Consider the following 13,404-nt stretch of genomic DNA (forward strand, 5'->3'; position numbering starts at 1 on the left):
ATTTTCTGCTCTTCTGTTTTAAGTACACTCTTTTACAACTGTAGATATTACATCAGTACTGGTATGACTGCATTTTGTCAACATTATTGCAAGTTACTATTTTCAGAAATGATATAATTGCCTTTTTTTCTCTCCTCCCCTCCCCCCCAGTCTGCACTTTAATTGAAAAGTTGTCACTTTCAAAAATGCCATTTCGAGAGGATCCCATAATCGGTATGTAATACTACTTTCAGTGGTCTTATATTATGGCATCATTCTAATTATATTCTCGAAGTTACATAGTACTAGTCAGTGATGTTATTCAAGGAAACTAAGTTTTGATAACCTACCCTTACTCAATAACATCTTGTTAACAAATCTCAAAAAGGTACACAAATCTGTGGTTGAAGATATTGCATATAGCAGTGTATGAAGAAAATTTTTGTTTGTGTCACCCCCAAGCAAGCCTCTTTCTCTTAAAGTTGTCAAAAAGTCTCTGAAAATCATAATATTTAGCAGTGGGAAGATAAGACTCTCCTTTTGAGCATTTCTGCTTGATTAAGGGTTGGTCAGTAACATTTATTATTTTTTCAACAAATAGAGGGTTCCTGTTGGAATGCCCTTTTTTGTACTCCCCACCTATGAAATCCTGCATCATGGTGACTATTTGACTGAGGGCTAGTCTACACTAGAAGTGCTTCATTGGCACAGCTGCTTTGATGTGGCATGTCTGATGAAGACACTCGTGCAAGTGGGAGAGCGCGCTTTTGTCAGCATAATAAATCTACCTCTGTGAGAGGTGGTAGCTATTTTGGTGGGAGAAGCTCTCCTATCGACATAGCACTGTCCCGACCAGTGCTTAGGTGGTATAACTTATGCTGCTCGGGAGGAGAGGGGGCACTTATTCATACCCCTGAATGACCTAAGTTATACAAAAATAAATTGTAGTGTAGACCTGGCCTGGACCTTTAGCAGCATCTGTCCTGAATAAGTTGTTACAAATTGTTTCTTCCTATCTGTTCATCACATTACAGGCTCAGGAGAAAAGCACTGAGCCCTATAGCTTGTGTATTTCATAGATGACACTTCATAGAATATCAGGGTTGGAAGGGACCTCAGGAGGTCATCTAGTCCAACCCCCTGCTCAAAGCAGGACCAATCCCCAATTTTTGCCCCAGATCCCAAATGGCCTGCTCAAGGACTGAACTCACAAACCCTGGGATTAGCAGGCCAATGCTCAAACCACTGAGCTATCCCTCCCCCCTTCAGTGAATGGAAACAAGATAACTACATTCATTGTAATTCACACCTTCAGTTATTTGAGAAAGAGCAAGAAAAAATAAGTAGTTTTAATTAATTGCTGATCACTATAAATAGATGTCAATATACCTAAGACTATGTCATTAAAATTATACTGAATATCTTTTCTGCCACTCCAGATGGCTGGCAATGGTTGATAAATGACAGTTTAAGAAGTCTGCCTCTTGTTTCAAGCACTGCAAGACAGCAAATAAAGGTACAGTAATTCTATCCCCTTTGGCTTTATTAAACAAATACCATGAAGGCAAACATTCCTGATGATATATTTTCCTTGTTGCTCTCAGCAGCATTATAGCCTTTGTTCTACTAGAAGTTCTCGCTTCCTGGTGTGGGATAGGAAAACTAATGGTTTTAAAAAAAAACAGAAATTAACAGTGGAGCTGAAAGAACTAGTAAGACTAATGGTTTTGTCCTTTTTGAAATTCTGTCTCCTGCTGTTGTGGAATGGTGTAACCTGACTGTGTGGAGTTTATCAGAAATGCTTTCTCAAGTTTAAAACCAAGTGGTATCATCTTTGCTTTCGAAAAATTTTCCCCTTCATGATGATTTATTCTGTGGTTCTCCAGTCTCCTTTTCTCTTAATACCCTGTGTTTTGTATTTGTTTGCATGCTCATTTAAACAGACAACTCTTTTGTAGGCTCTTGAGTGGTCTGTGTGTTTTGTCTTGTGAAAGTTTCATTTTCTTTTCCTGAGGGATATGAGAGATCCCTGAATGTTCATCTCTTAAATTGGCTAAAGGAGTTCCTTTCTTGTAACCATCCAGTCTCCAAAATTCCAAAAATCATCTTTTGAGTGTTACTTTCCACCTTCGACAGTTGATATTGTAAAGGCACTTACTGACAGTAGTGCTTCAAGCTGACGTCTTCTACCTGTCTGCCATTTGATGATAACTTCAAAAGCAATCTTGCTTTGCTGATTTTATTTTGTTTAAGGGGCTTCACTTTGGCTTTCCTGTTTTATTTTGTAGGTCTCAATTTTCATGATGGGAGTGACAGTATAATGCAATGTTGTTATGCATACAGAAATAAATAGTATGTGTTGAACTTTCTGCCCTGCTTTCCCAAAAATTGGAGAAAGGATGACATTTCACTAGACTTGTCTTTCCCTCTTAATACCAGGAGACTCTGGTTTGAGATTGCTTTATCTGTGCTCTGCATAGAATAAAGTATGCTGACTGGGGGATTATTGGGATGGAAGGAGTGTACTCGGGGTATTCCTGTAAATGCTGCCACAATTATCCTCTCCTGATGACTTTTGCAAATCAGATTTAATGTGACTGTCCAATTTACCAGGACTACAGACTCAGAGGTGTAAAAATCCAGCTATAGTCCTCCTACCTCTAACATCATTCTGACAATGTTACTGATGTGTGAAGCAGAATAGTATCCAGCTTGCTGGAACATACTTTTGTTGACTTCATAGTGCTAACCTGAATTAAAAAAGTTTTTGTTGGTAAAGCAAGCAAATATAACTCCAAACACACAAGTTTCATTGTGTAGAAGGTAGCATTTTCACACGACTACTTTTCTCACAATAGACAAGCTTAAGAAAATTCCCTTCTATAGTCCCTTTTAATTACAAAAATGCATGAGTACTGGTGGCCCAGTTTTTTAAATACATACAAAGTCAGGAGAGGAGGAGAAGGCAGGAAGGTATCCAAATCATTGGAGAAGAATCTAAAATCAGAAATTTTGGAGTTCTTGATTTACCCATGAAAACTGTAGAGATGTAGCCAAGAAGTTTGACAGGTGATTTATTGTAGGAAATTGACACTGAGCTCATAGACAATTGATCATAGACTTAAGTCAAGAGAATTTGGACCAAAACTCTTGATTTTCAAGCTAACCTTAGTTGGATGTTGCCTACTGGGTGAGAATCCTTCCCCTGTTTTAAAAAAAAAAAAATGTTTCAAGGACAGAGAGTTAATCTTTTTTCCTGGCATGGGAACATCTACTTTACTTACATAATGCAGTTTCATGCAAATAAACAGTGAATAGTGAAGGTTTTTACATCCAGATATTTTATGTGAAGCTAAGATATGGCTCCACGTTAGTGAGAAGATAATTTTTCATGTTTCCGAGTACCTGCCTAATACAGAGTTTTAGAGTAATCAGCAATATTAAAATAAATAAGATTCTTTCTTCAAAATCTCTGGCTCAGCATGGAGATAAAATCTGATGAATATTTTTGAGGTGTTTGTAGTGTTACAGCTGTTTTGGGTCTAGGATACTTGAAAAAGTGGAGGTGAGGTCATATCTTTTATTGGGCAAGCTTCTATTGGTGGAAGGTACACACTTTCAGGATACATAGAGCTCTTCTTGACCTGAAGGTACAAGCTTTCAAGGTCAAAAGCTTGTACCTTCCACCAATAGAAGTTAGTCCAATTAAACATATTACCTGATCTGCTTCATCTCTTAAATATTTTTTGGGGTAGAATTGTGAGATGACAGAGGAAACTCTTGTTTTACCAGTCCTTCAGAGTAACAGCCGTGTTAGTCTGTATTCGCAAAAAGAAAAGGAGTACTTGTGGCACCTTAGAGACTAACCAATTTATTTGAGCATAAGCTTTCGTGAGCTACAGCTCACTTCATTCAATGCATTCAGTGGAAAATACATCTTTTATACCCCTCAGCATTTCTTAGATGTTGTTTCTGAGTTCATTTTACATTTTTTGAGGAAATACAGTTGTTACATATGAATTTGGAAATAATGTAGATTATAGAATAGAGAAAAAGATTTCTGTATCGTACACTTCTAGGTACAGCAGGAAAACTCTACGAAAGCTTATGCTCAAATAAATTGGTTAGTCTCTAAGGTGCCACAAGTACTCCTTTTCTTTTTACCAGTCCTTATTATTCACAGTTGAGAACACCTATGTTATTATGAAAGTATCATTATTATTAATACGGAATGAAGAGCACATGTTTCTTTTCTTTTTATATGCTCTCAACTTTATTACTACATTGGTCATCACTGTTTTATTGGCTGAAAAATGTAGCTCTACTGTGAATTTCTCAAGCAATGTCTGTGATAGAATTGTTTGCTGCACCTGTCACAGAGATCCGTCATCTAAAGATATGGAAGTCCATGTGTACAGTGCTGCTCCCCATCCCCATTCTAAACTGAAATTATGTAATCATGTTGAGGGACTGTCAGACAAAAGCTGTGCTGTATATTCGGTTTCTATGATTTTAAGTTTCAGAGTAGCAGCCGTGTTAGTCTGTATTTGCAAAAAGAAAAGGAGTACTTGTGGCACCTTAGAGACTAACCAATTTATTTGAGCATAAGCTTTCGTGAGCTACAGCTCACTTCATCCAATGCATTCAGTGGAAAATAAATCTTTTATACCCCTCAGCATTTCTTAGATGTTGTTTCTGAGTTCAATTTACATTTTTTGAGGAAATACAATTGTTACATATGAATTTGGAAATAATGTAGATTATAGAATAGAGAAAAAGATTTCTGTATCGTACACTTCTAGGTACAGCAGGAAAACTCTAAAATGAACTGAGAATATGGTACACAGAAATCAGTAATAATTTCTTAGATTTTAATCAGTATAATCTATTAGTATAGAATATATATAATCAGTATAATTCATAATGTCGTCTTAAGAAAACATGACAATTGTAAGGATACACTGGTTTAAAGATACTCCTAGACGATAATGTACAAGAGGTTTAATCAAAATAAAAAAGAAGTTGATTTCAATAATTTTGGAGAATAGTATAAAGAATAATTATAAATAGGATTAATATAAAGAATTCAGTTCTATTTTCTTATCCATTATCCTATCTCTGGACACAGTTATATTAGAGTAGACATTTTATTATTTTATTAAAGCTCACAATTTTATTTCAGGAAGCTGCAGTCTCTGCACTTGCTGCATTGTGTAATGAATATTACATCAATGAACAGAGAGAAGCCAATCCAGCTCTTCAGGGTAATGATGCATATGTATTGTGTATGTTTTCATTAACGAATGTCTTTTAATTATTCATGTTGGTTATGCAGGTAGAAGAGATTCAAAGGAGGCTAAATAGGTTGTTTAAAAAGCATCACAGTGGATTAGCAAATTCTGAAGGCCCAGCCCAGTTCTGTACCATTTTAAAGTACATTTAATTGGGTGTACACATTTATATAATTAATATACACCATCCTTATGTTCCATATGGAAAAATGCCTTGGAGGGATGAAAGAAAAAGATTGCATGTGTATAGGACAATGTTATTTATAATGTCTTGGGTATTTACTTTTTGAATTGCTGCTCTCAGTATACAAGCTCATTATTTGTGTGCACTCCTGAAAATACTCTTTCTTCTTTTTAATTCCATGTAATTTGAACATTTTACCTTTAATAACCAAACCAAGGTGCTTAGAAATACCAATAATTTACAGATCAGGGAGAGATACATAGATACCCAAGAACTAGTTTACATCTCTTTTTTTTTTTTTGGTCATATTCTTTCTAAAAAGAAATGATGGAATGTGACTATTTTTGATTCAAGGGACTTTAAAGGGGTTCAGAGAAGAATGAAAGTGATTAAGGGCTTTGAGAAACTCCCTCATGAAGAGAGATTGAAAAGAGCGGAAATCTTTATTTTAGAAAGGAGGTGAATACAGGGGAAAATAAATGTACAAAATAATGACTGGAACAGAGAAGGCAAATAGCTTTTGTTCTCTCTGTTGTAGACCTCAAGAATAAGGGAACATTCTGTGAAACTGAAAGGTGGCAAATTCAAAACTAATAAAAAGAAATATTTTTTCACATAATATTTAATTAGTCTTTTTGGAACTCATATTTCCACAAGATGTTGAGGCCAAAAATGTAGCAAGATTCAAAGACGGAATGGCGATTTGCAAGTTTAACAAGGTTAACCAGAGTTGTTATAGTTAATGCTTAATTTGTTTAATATAAAACCTCATGCTTTTAGGGTTTAAATCAATCACTTATCATCAGGGGTTTGGGTGAGACATTCATTGGGGGGCAAAGTATCCCGTACTTGCCTAATGTGAGGTTGCTTGCACCATCCTCTGAAGCATCTGGTGTTGACCATCATCAAAGACCGGCTGTTGGATTAGATCAGAGGTGGGCAAACTACAGCCCGCGGGACATCCAGCCTGTGAGACTCTCCTGCCCAGCCCCTGAGCTCCTGGCCTGGGAGGCTAGCCCCTGACCTCTCCCCTGCTGTTCGCCCTCCTCCGCAGCTGCAGCTCACTGTGCTGTTGGCGCAAAGCTCTGGGCAGCGGGGCTACGAGCTCTTGCCGGGCAGTGCAGGTGCAGAGCCGCAGCCTGACTTTGTGCTCTCCGCTCTGCGTGATGGCGTGGCTGGCTCCAGCCGGGTGGCACGACTGCCTGTCCTGGTGCTCTGTAGTGCCACCAGCCACTGGTGCTCCAGGCAGCACGGTAAGGGGGCAGTGAGCAGGGGGGGTTGGATAGAGGGCAGGGGAGTTTGGGGTGGGGAACAGGGGGGTTGGATGGTGCAGGGGGGCAGTCAGGAATGAGAGGAGGGGTTGGATGGGGCGGTGTGGCGGCAGTCAGGGGTGGGAGGTCCAGTGGCGGACAGGGAGGGGTGGATGGGGCAGGAGTCCCAGGGGGGCTGTCAGGGGTCGAGAAGCAGGGAGGGTTGGATAAGGGGCGGGGGCCAGGCCACATCTGGCTGTTTGGGGAGGCAGAGCCTCCCCTAACCGTCCCTCCATACAAGGAGAACGAATAGGTCAGACTGGACATAAACGTTGTTGTTGAAGTCTTGGTAGATGAGGGTAGGGGACTGTGTGCAGAAGAAGATAGGAAGGTGTCAAAATCAGAAAGGAGAGTGGACATGGTAAAGTAAGAGGGCAGCAGATGACTTAAGCCTGGTCTACCCTGAAAAGTTATATTGACTTAGTTGCATTGGTCAGGGATGTGAAAAAAACACACTCCAACCAACATAGTCAGGCCGACATAGCTGCATCTACACTGGGGTTTAGTCAGCAGAAGACTGCTTCCATAGATGTAGGTAACGTCATTTGGGGAAGAGGTGTTCCTACACTGGCTATGTCTATACTAACACTTCTATCAGCATAACTCTCCTGCTGACATAGCTACTGCTGCTCGTTATGGTCTAATTATGCTGACAGGAGAGCTCTCTCCCGTTGGCATAGAGTGGCTACATGGGAGATCTTACATCGGCGCAGCTGCGTCGGAATACCTGTAGTCTACCAAGGTTTTCTGGACATCCATACACATGGTGATAAAAGTTGCACCAAGAATGTAAACAATTTTAAAAAATGTCAGTATGCCTAGTTTTGTATATTTCTGTGGAAATTATCATTTTCTCTGTACTACCCATAACATGTACATCCTAGAAATAGATTATAGATATATAGTAACTAGGAACTTCCCTAGAATTCCTGAAAAAGTTATGTGGGCAGAGACTATATCATACTCCATTGAGCAGCATAGGTACCATGATAATAGATATTCCTATTAGGGCAGGTCCAAGCAGCAGTGGAGGGGTTAAGCAAATGGGATTTTGGTAATATTGCACCAGTGTTTCATGACTACATGGTAGTTAAATAATACCATAAACTTTAGTGGATCAGAATCTGAATTTTTTCACAACAAGCAAGTCCCAACTAGCCTGCAATGTTACTATCACATCACTTCTTTCATTTCTCTTTATTTTCTACTTTCTTTCCTTTGCACTCTCACTTCTCATCTGCTGTATCTATTTTCTTTTGTCTGCTTTTTTATTTTCACTGTTTCTCTTGTACGCCTGCAGCTCACTTTTGAAATTTTTCCCTTCTGATCTCCTCTTAGTAGCTGCAGGTCATGTTTAATGAAAATTGTAGAAACTTCACGGGCTGTGCTATTTTACCAAGCACACATCAGTAGGGGGCATGTAATGTCACATTGCTGGAGGTAGAATAATTACTACTGCTTAGCAGTTATCAGTTGCAGTTATCAGTAAATAGCTGCTGGTTTGCTTTCTGTCACTTCTGAATTTTCTGTCATTCGACTAAGACTGTCAGTTTGAAATTAACATCAATCATAGCAATGCTGCTGCAACTCCATCATCTGAGATGTTGTCACTGAGTGCCTATGCAAGCATGGTATCTGCATATGGCCTCAGGGCTCTCTATTATGGGCCTGTGGTTAGGAAGGTTTTAAAATAATAAATATGTCTATATGAAAATGTGTTAGCTCTTGAATAGGTAGCTAGTTTCCTGTTTCCTGATGAGATACAGTAATTAAGACCTGCTGACTGTATGGGGATTTAAAAAAAAAACAAACCAGAATGGAGTCATGAGTTGTGATTAAATGCATTGCCTTATGGCAAACTATCTGTCTTCCCCTGGCAAATATTGCATAATCATTTAACCCTTAGATGACAGGTAGCAACTTCACTGTTTCAATCTTCATAGCCATTCTGATTTCTGTGTCCCTTGCAAACGCTAAAAAGAAAGTACCTATCTAGTAAAGCTACTTATTTTTGAGACTTAACTTTTTTTTAAAAGAGATTATGTAAATTGCAGCTCTCAGTCAGAAGTATTTTAGTTCTGCATAGTTACAAAATACACAGGTTTTACTCGATCATATATTTTGCTCTTCGTTTAAGAAAAAGTTTGGTACAGTAGCTGAAATCTGGTCAGTCAAGAACATCTCATTTGGTGCATGATGTCTACAGTAAGAAATACATTTCCTACACATACAGTTTATTGTGGCAGTAGGCTGTGTGCAGTACATTGTATTCTTTATGCATGGACAACATGCAATAAAAATACAGAGATGGAAGGTTCCACATACTTCTCTTCCCTATCTCTATTTTCTTTGTTCTCTCTCTCTCTCTCTCTCTCTCTCTCTCTCTCTCTTTTTTATTTTATTTAATTTTATATCCTCATTTTCAACTACATGTCACTTCCCCCTCTGGTTGGATCCTGTTTTTCTCCAAATCAGTTTTTTCTCTCCCTTTCCTAGAATCTCCCTTTCCTAGTTCCTTTTCTCAGTTTGCGGGTGCATCTTCTCATTCCTCTACCCTCATTAGGGCCACTTTCCCTGCCACTACAGACTGCAGTGTAGAGATCCTGAGTTCTGGAGGATGAGGATTTCCATCTTGAATGTACTCTGTGCCTCAAGGAAGCCCTATGGATTTTTAAAGATTTGTGGATAGACAGTGTATCATGATCAGAGCAGCAGTGGCAGAATCATGGAGAGGATTCAAAGAAGAGCCATGAAAATGAATAAAGGGTTAGAAAACTTGCCTTATAATGATAGGCTCAAGGAGCTTGATCTGTTTAGCTTAACAAAGAAAAGATTAAGGGGAGACCTGATTACAGTGTATAAATACCTACATGGGAAACAAATATTTGATGATGTGCTCTTCAGTCTACCAGAAAAAGGTATAATACAATCCAGCAGCTGGAAGTTGAAGCTGGATAAATTCAAACTGGAAATTAGGCATACATTTTTAAAAGTAAGAGTCATTAAGCATTGGAACAACTTACCAAGGGTTGTGGTGGATTCTCCATCACTGGCAATTTGTAAATCAAGATTAGATGTTTTTCTAAAAGATATGTTCTAGGAATTATTTTAGGGAAGTCCTTTGGCCTATATTGTATAGCAGGGGGTCTCAAACTCAAATGACCAAGAGGTTAAAAATCAGTCTAAACTGACTTTGTTACATGAATAGTATTCAGAGAACTATAACTGACAATTCTTAAAATTTTTGTTACTTTTTCTGAGAAAACAGAATATTAATTTATCTTCCATTTTAGGGTTATTGAATTGAAGAGAATCTTCATCTAGCCTCCCTGTTCTTCTACTGGTAGGCTAGCTAATATAGTGATGCAGTAGCTGGGTTCCATTTTGCAATTGTATTTTTCTAGGTGAACTGTTGCAGCAATATATTTCAGAACTTCAGAACACAGAGGAAATGATTCGTTGTGGGTTTTCGCTAGCCCTGGGGGCCCTTCCAAGATTTCTGTTAAAAGGCAAGCTCCAGCAGGTGAGATAAAGTGTGGCCCTTACCACAAAAAAGAAAAGAAAAAAAAACGTGAGGGGGTACAAGTTTTAACTGATTCAGGAAATAGTTTGAATGAAGTCTGAGTGCTTAATCAAATACATGATAGAAGATCATTGCCATGGGTGTTGATGTGGAGGGGTTAGTGTATAATACAGTAACCCAGTCAATCGTAATGACTTTGGTTTAACATATATTCAGATAATTAAAATCGAGACCTTTCTTCACATTCTTAGTGTAGAAGCGAAAGACTGACTGGATATGGAGAATGAGCTATGTCTTTGCTAAAGCCCTTTGTTTTCATTTTTTTAAACAATTTTCCATGCAAAATTCGTGGCTTAAAGAAAGAAAAAAAAAAAGCCATTGTTCTTCAAGTGCTTATTCATGTCCATTCCATATTAGGGGTGTGTGCTCACCACATGCACTGGTGCCGGAAGTTTTTCCCTCAGCAATATCTGTAGGGGACTGGCTCTGGCATGGCACCCGCATGGTGCGGTATAAGGGGTGCTGCCGGCTCCACCCACCCTCAGTTGTTTCTTACTTCTTACTACCAGGGACGGTGCAGGAACATCTGCTGCTTCAGCTGGCATTGATCCCTTCTCTGTTCTTGCAACCTTTGAAATCCTGTAAAATAGTTACACATAGTTAGTTTTCTTTGTTACCCTTAGTACTAGTTCTCAAACTCTGTTAGTCCCTAACGGGACCCAGCTGGGGTCAGGGCATGCCCCAGTCCCCAGGCTTTAAGCCCTGTGATCTCTGCAAACAGGCTATGCCCGTCAGCAATCCCCATACCAGCTGCCTAATGTGCTCAGACAAAAGGCACATAAGTGACAAATGACATATCTGCAAGTCCTTCAAACCTCCTTCAAACAAAGAAGGAGCGTGATATCCATCTAAGAGCGCTCCAGATGGAGTCGGCACTCACTCTGGCACTGGAGCAGCGTTCCAACTCTGCCTCGAGCACTGTCGCCTCTGTGTGCAGTGCTCCCTCGGCGCTGCCATGAGCCGGCACTGATCTCCCTCCACGGCTCTAGGGAAGAAGCCGAAAAAGACTGTGAGGGCCCGGTACCGATCCCAGGACCGATCGGGCACCAGAGACCACCGATCTCTGGGCTGTCGTCCATCTCCAAAAGGAAGGTCACCGTACTCAGGATGATCCTCCTGGCAATCGGTTCTTGGTAGCCCCCGGTCCCGTTCAACATCCTGGTACCGGTCGAGTAGCGCGAGGCACGGATCACCGGGTATCTGACGCAGATCTGCTGAACGCCGTCAGTCCCCGAGAGCCTGACCAAGACAGTCTCGCTTGGACAGGTCAGTTTCGGGACACAGCAACCGGCACCAGTCAGACAAGAGCCACTGCTTAGCCCGATCCTGGTTGCCCTGGACCAACCGCTCCCCTGGTAGCTCCAGTTTGGAGCAAGGTTCCCTGACTGCGGGACAAGCCCCGGTACTGATGGTGCTGATTACATCATCAGCACTGAAATCTGTCCCATGGCCTCAAGTGCAGTGGCTGGTGCCATGGTACCTGTGGAGCACTTAGGGGGTTCATGCAGCTTTCCTAGGTTGGCCGATTGGTGTTGGGAGCCTCAGAGAGGCTAGCGGCCTTGGTATCCTGTCCCCCTCCGGTGCTGGATACTTCATGGGGTAAGACCCCGCAGGTCAAGGAGGACCCAGGGGAGCAAGCTGCTGGACCACCAATGGACGTGGAGGTTCCCACAGCACTGCTTTAGCCTCGTCTGGTGACGACAAGGACATCATGGGTCCCCCTCACCCAGTTCCACAGGATGACACTTTTGAAGAGGGTCGCTTCTAACCTGGGGCTTCAGGCAGAGGAATTGGAAGTGCCCTCGGACTCTGTTTGATGTCCTCTGCTACTCGGCTCCTGCCACGGTGAAGGGGTTTCTAAGATCACTAATGCCCTGTGGCAAACTTCCTCTTCCCTGGCCCATATGTCTAAAAGGGCTGAATGCAAGTGGCCCCAACCAAAAGGCAGAATTACTTATACTCCCACCCAGCCCCCAATTCCCTTGTAGTCAAGGCAGTTAACCACAAGGAGAGGCAGGGACAACCCAGGGCCACCCCCAAAAATAAAGACTTGAGGAGGCTGGATCTTTGCGGATGTAAGGGTTATTTGTCTTCCAGTCTTCAGCTGAGAGTGGCCAACCACCCAAGGCCTCCTTAGCTGATATGACATCAATATGTGGCAAGCCATGACCAAGTTCGAAAGGTCATTCCTCGAGGCTTCCAAGAAGGAGTTCTGAGCGATCCTCAATGAGGGCACATCCATGGCCAAGGCGGCCCTCCAGGTGGTGTCAGATGCTGCTGCCCGCACCGTGGCTTCTGCTATCTCCATGTGGTAGGCCTCCTGGCTGCTCCTCCCTGGGTTGTCCACCGAGGCTCAGCAGTCAATGCAGGACCTGCCCTTCGACAGCCAGGCCCTATTTGCGGAACAAACAGACAACAAATTGCATGGCTTCAAGGACTCCCACAGCACCCTAAAAACCCTGGGTGTCTACGTCCCAGTCCCTGTGCGTAAGCAGTTCAAACCTCACCAGCCGCAGGGCCAGGGGAGTCAGCCTTGGCAGGACCAGCCCCATAAATGAGCCAGGGGCTACAAGTGCCGCCAAGCCATCTGCCTCCACTCTCTGCCCCTTTGGGGTCAACCCGTAATAAGCAGGGGGCCAAACAGTCATTTTGAGGGTGCGACCGAGGGCGACCTACCAGACTATTCCCTGGATCCATCCTTCCCTGTGTTCTCTAACCACCTTCCCCTCTTCCTCCCTGCCTGGATGGCTATAACCTCGGACTGCTGGGTCCTCAGCACAGTGGAATGGAGTTATACCGTTCAATTCCTTTCTACCCCCCTTTCCCACTCGCCTTCCCCATCTCTGTTTCAGGACCCCTCTCATGAGAGTCTCCTTGTGCAGGAGACAAAGGGGTTACTACAGCTGGGTGCGGTGGAAGAAGTTCCTCTCGGGTACAGGAACAAGGGGTTCTAGTCCCAATACTTTTTAATCCAAAAGGCTAAGGGCAGCCGATGGCCCGTCGTGGACCATAGACCTCAACAAGTACCTAAAGAAGTTAAATCTCTGCATGGTTTCC

At 41.8% G+C, this 13,404-nt stretch overlaps 1 protein-coding gene across 8 annotated transcripts in view; it reads left to right on the forward strand.

Moving 5' to 3' along the window:
- The window catches only part of TBCD (tubulin folding cofactor D), a 261,333-nt gene that overhangs the window by 168,395 nt on the left and 79,534 nt on the right, over positions 1-13,404 (forward strand). For all 8 annotated transcript variants that reach the window (XM_073311985.1, XM_073311984.1, XM_073311991.1 and 5 more), the window contains exons 25-28: positions 151-213; positions 1,419-1,495; positions 5,162-5,243; positions 10,169-10,287. In XM_073311985.1, coding sequence (XP_073168086.1) covers positions 151-213; positions 1,419-1,495; positions 5,162-5,243; positions 10,169-10,287 — 341 coding nt within the window. The remainder of the gene's footprint in view (positions 1-150; positions 214-1,418; positions 1,496-5,161; positions 5,244-10,168; positions 10,288-13,404) is intronic.

This window comes from Lepidochelys kempii, chromosome 14, assembly GCF_965140265.1.
Source record: "Lepidochelys kempii isolate rLepKem1 chromosome 14, rLepKem1.hap2, whole genome shotgun sequence".
Classification (NCBI taxonomy): domain Eukaryota; kingdom Metazoa; phylum Chordata; order Testudines; family Cheloniidae; genus Lepidochelys; species Lepidochelys kempii.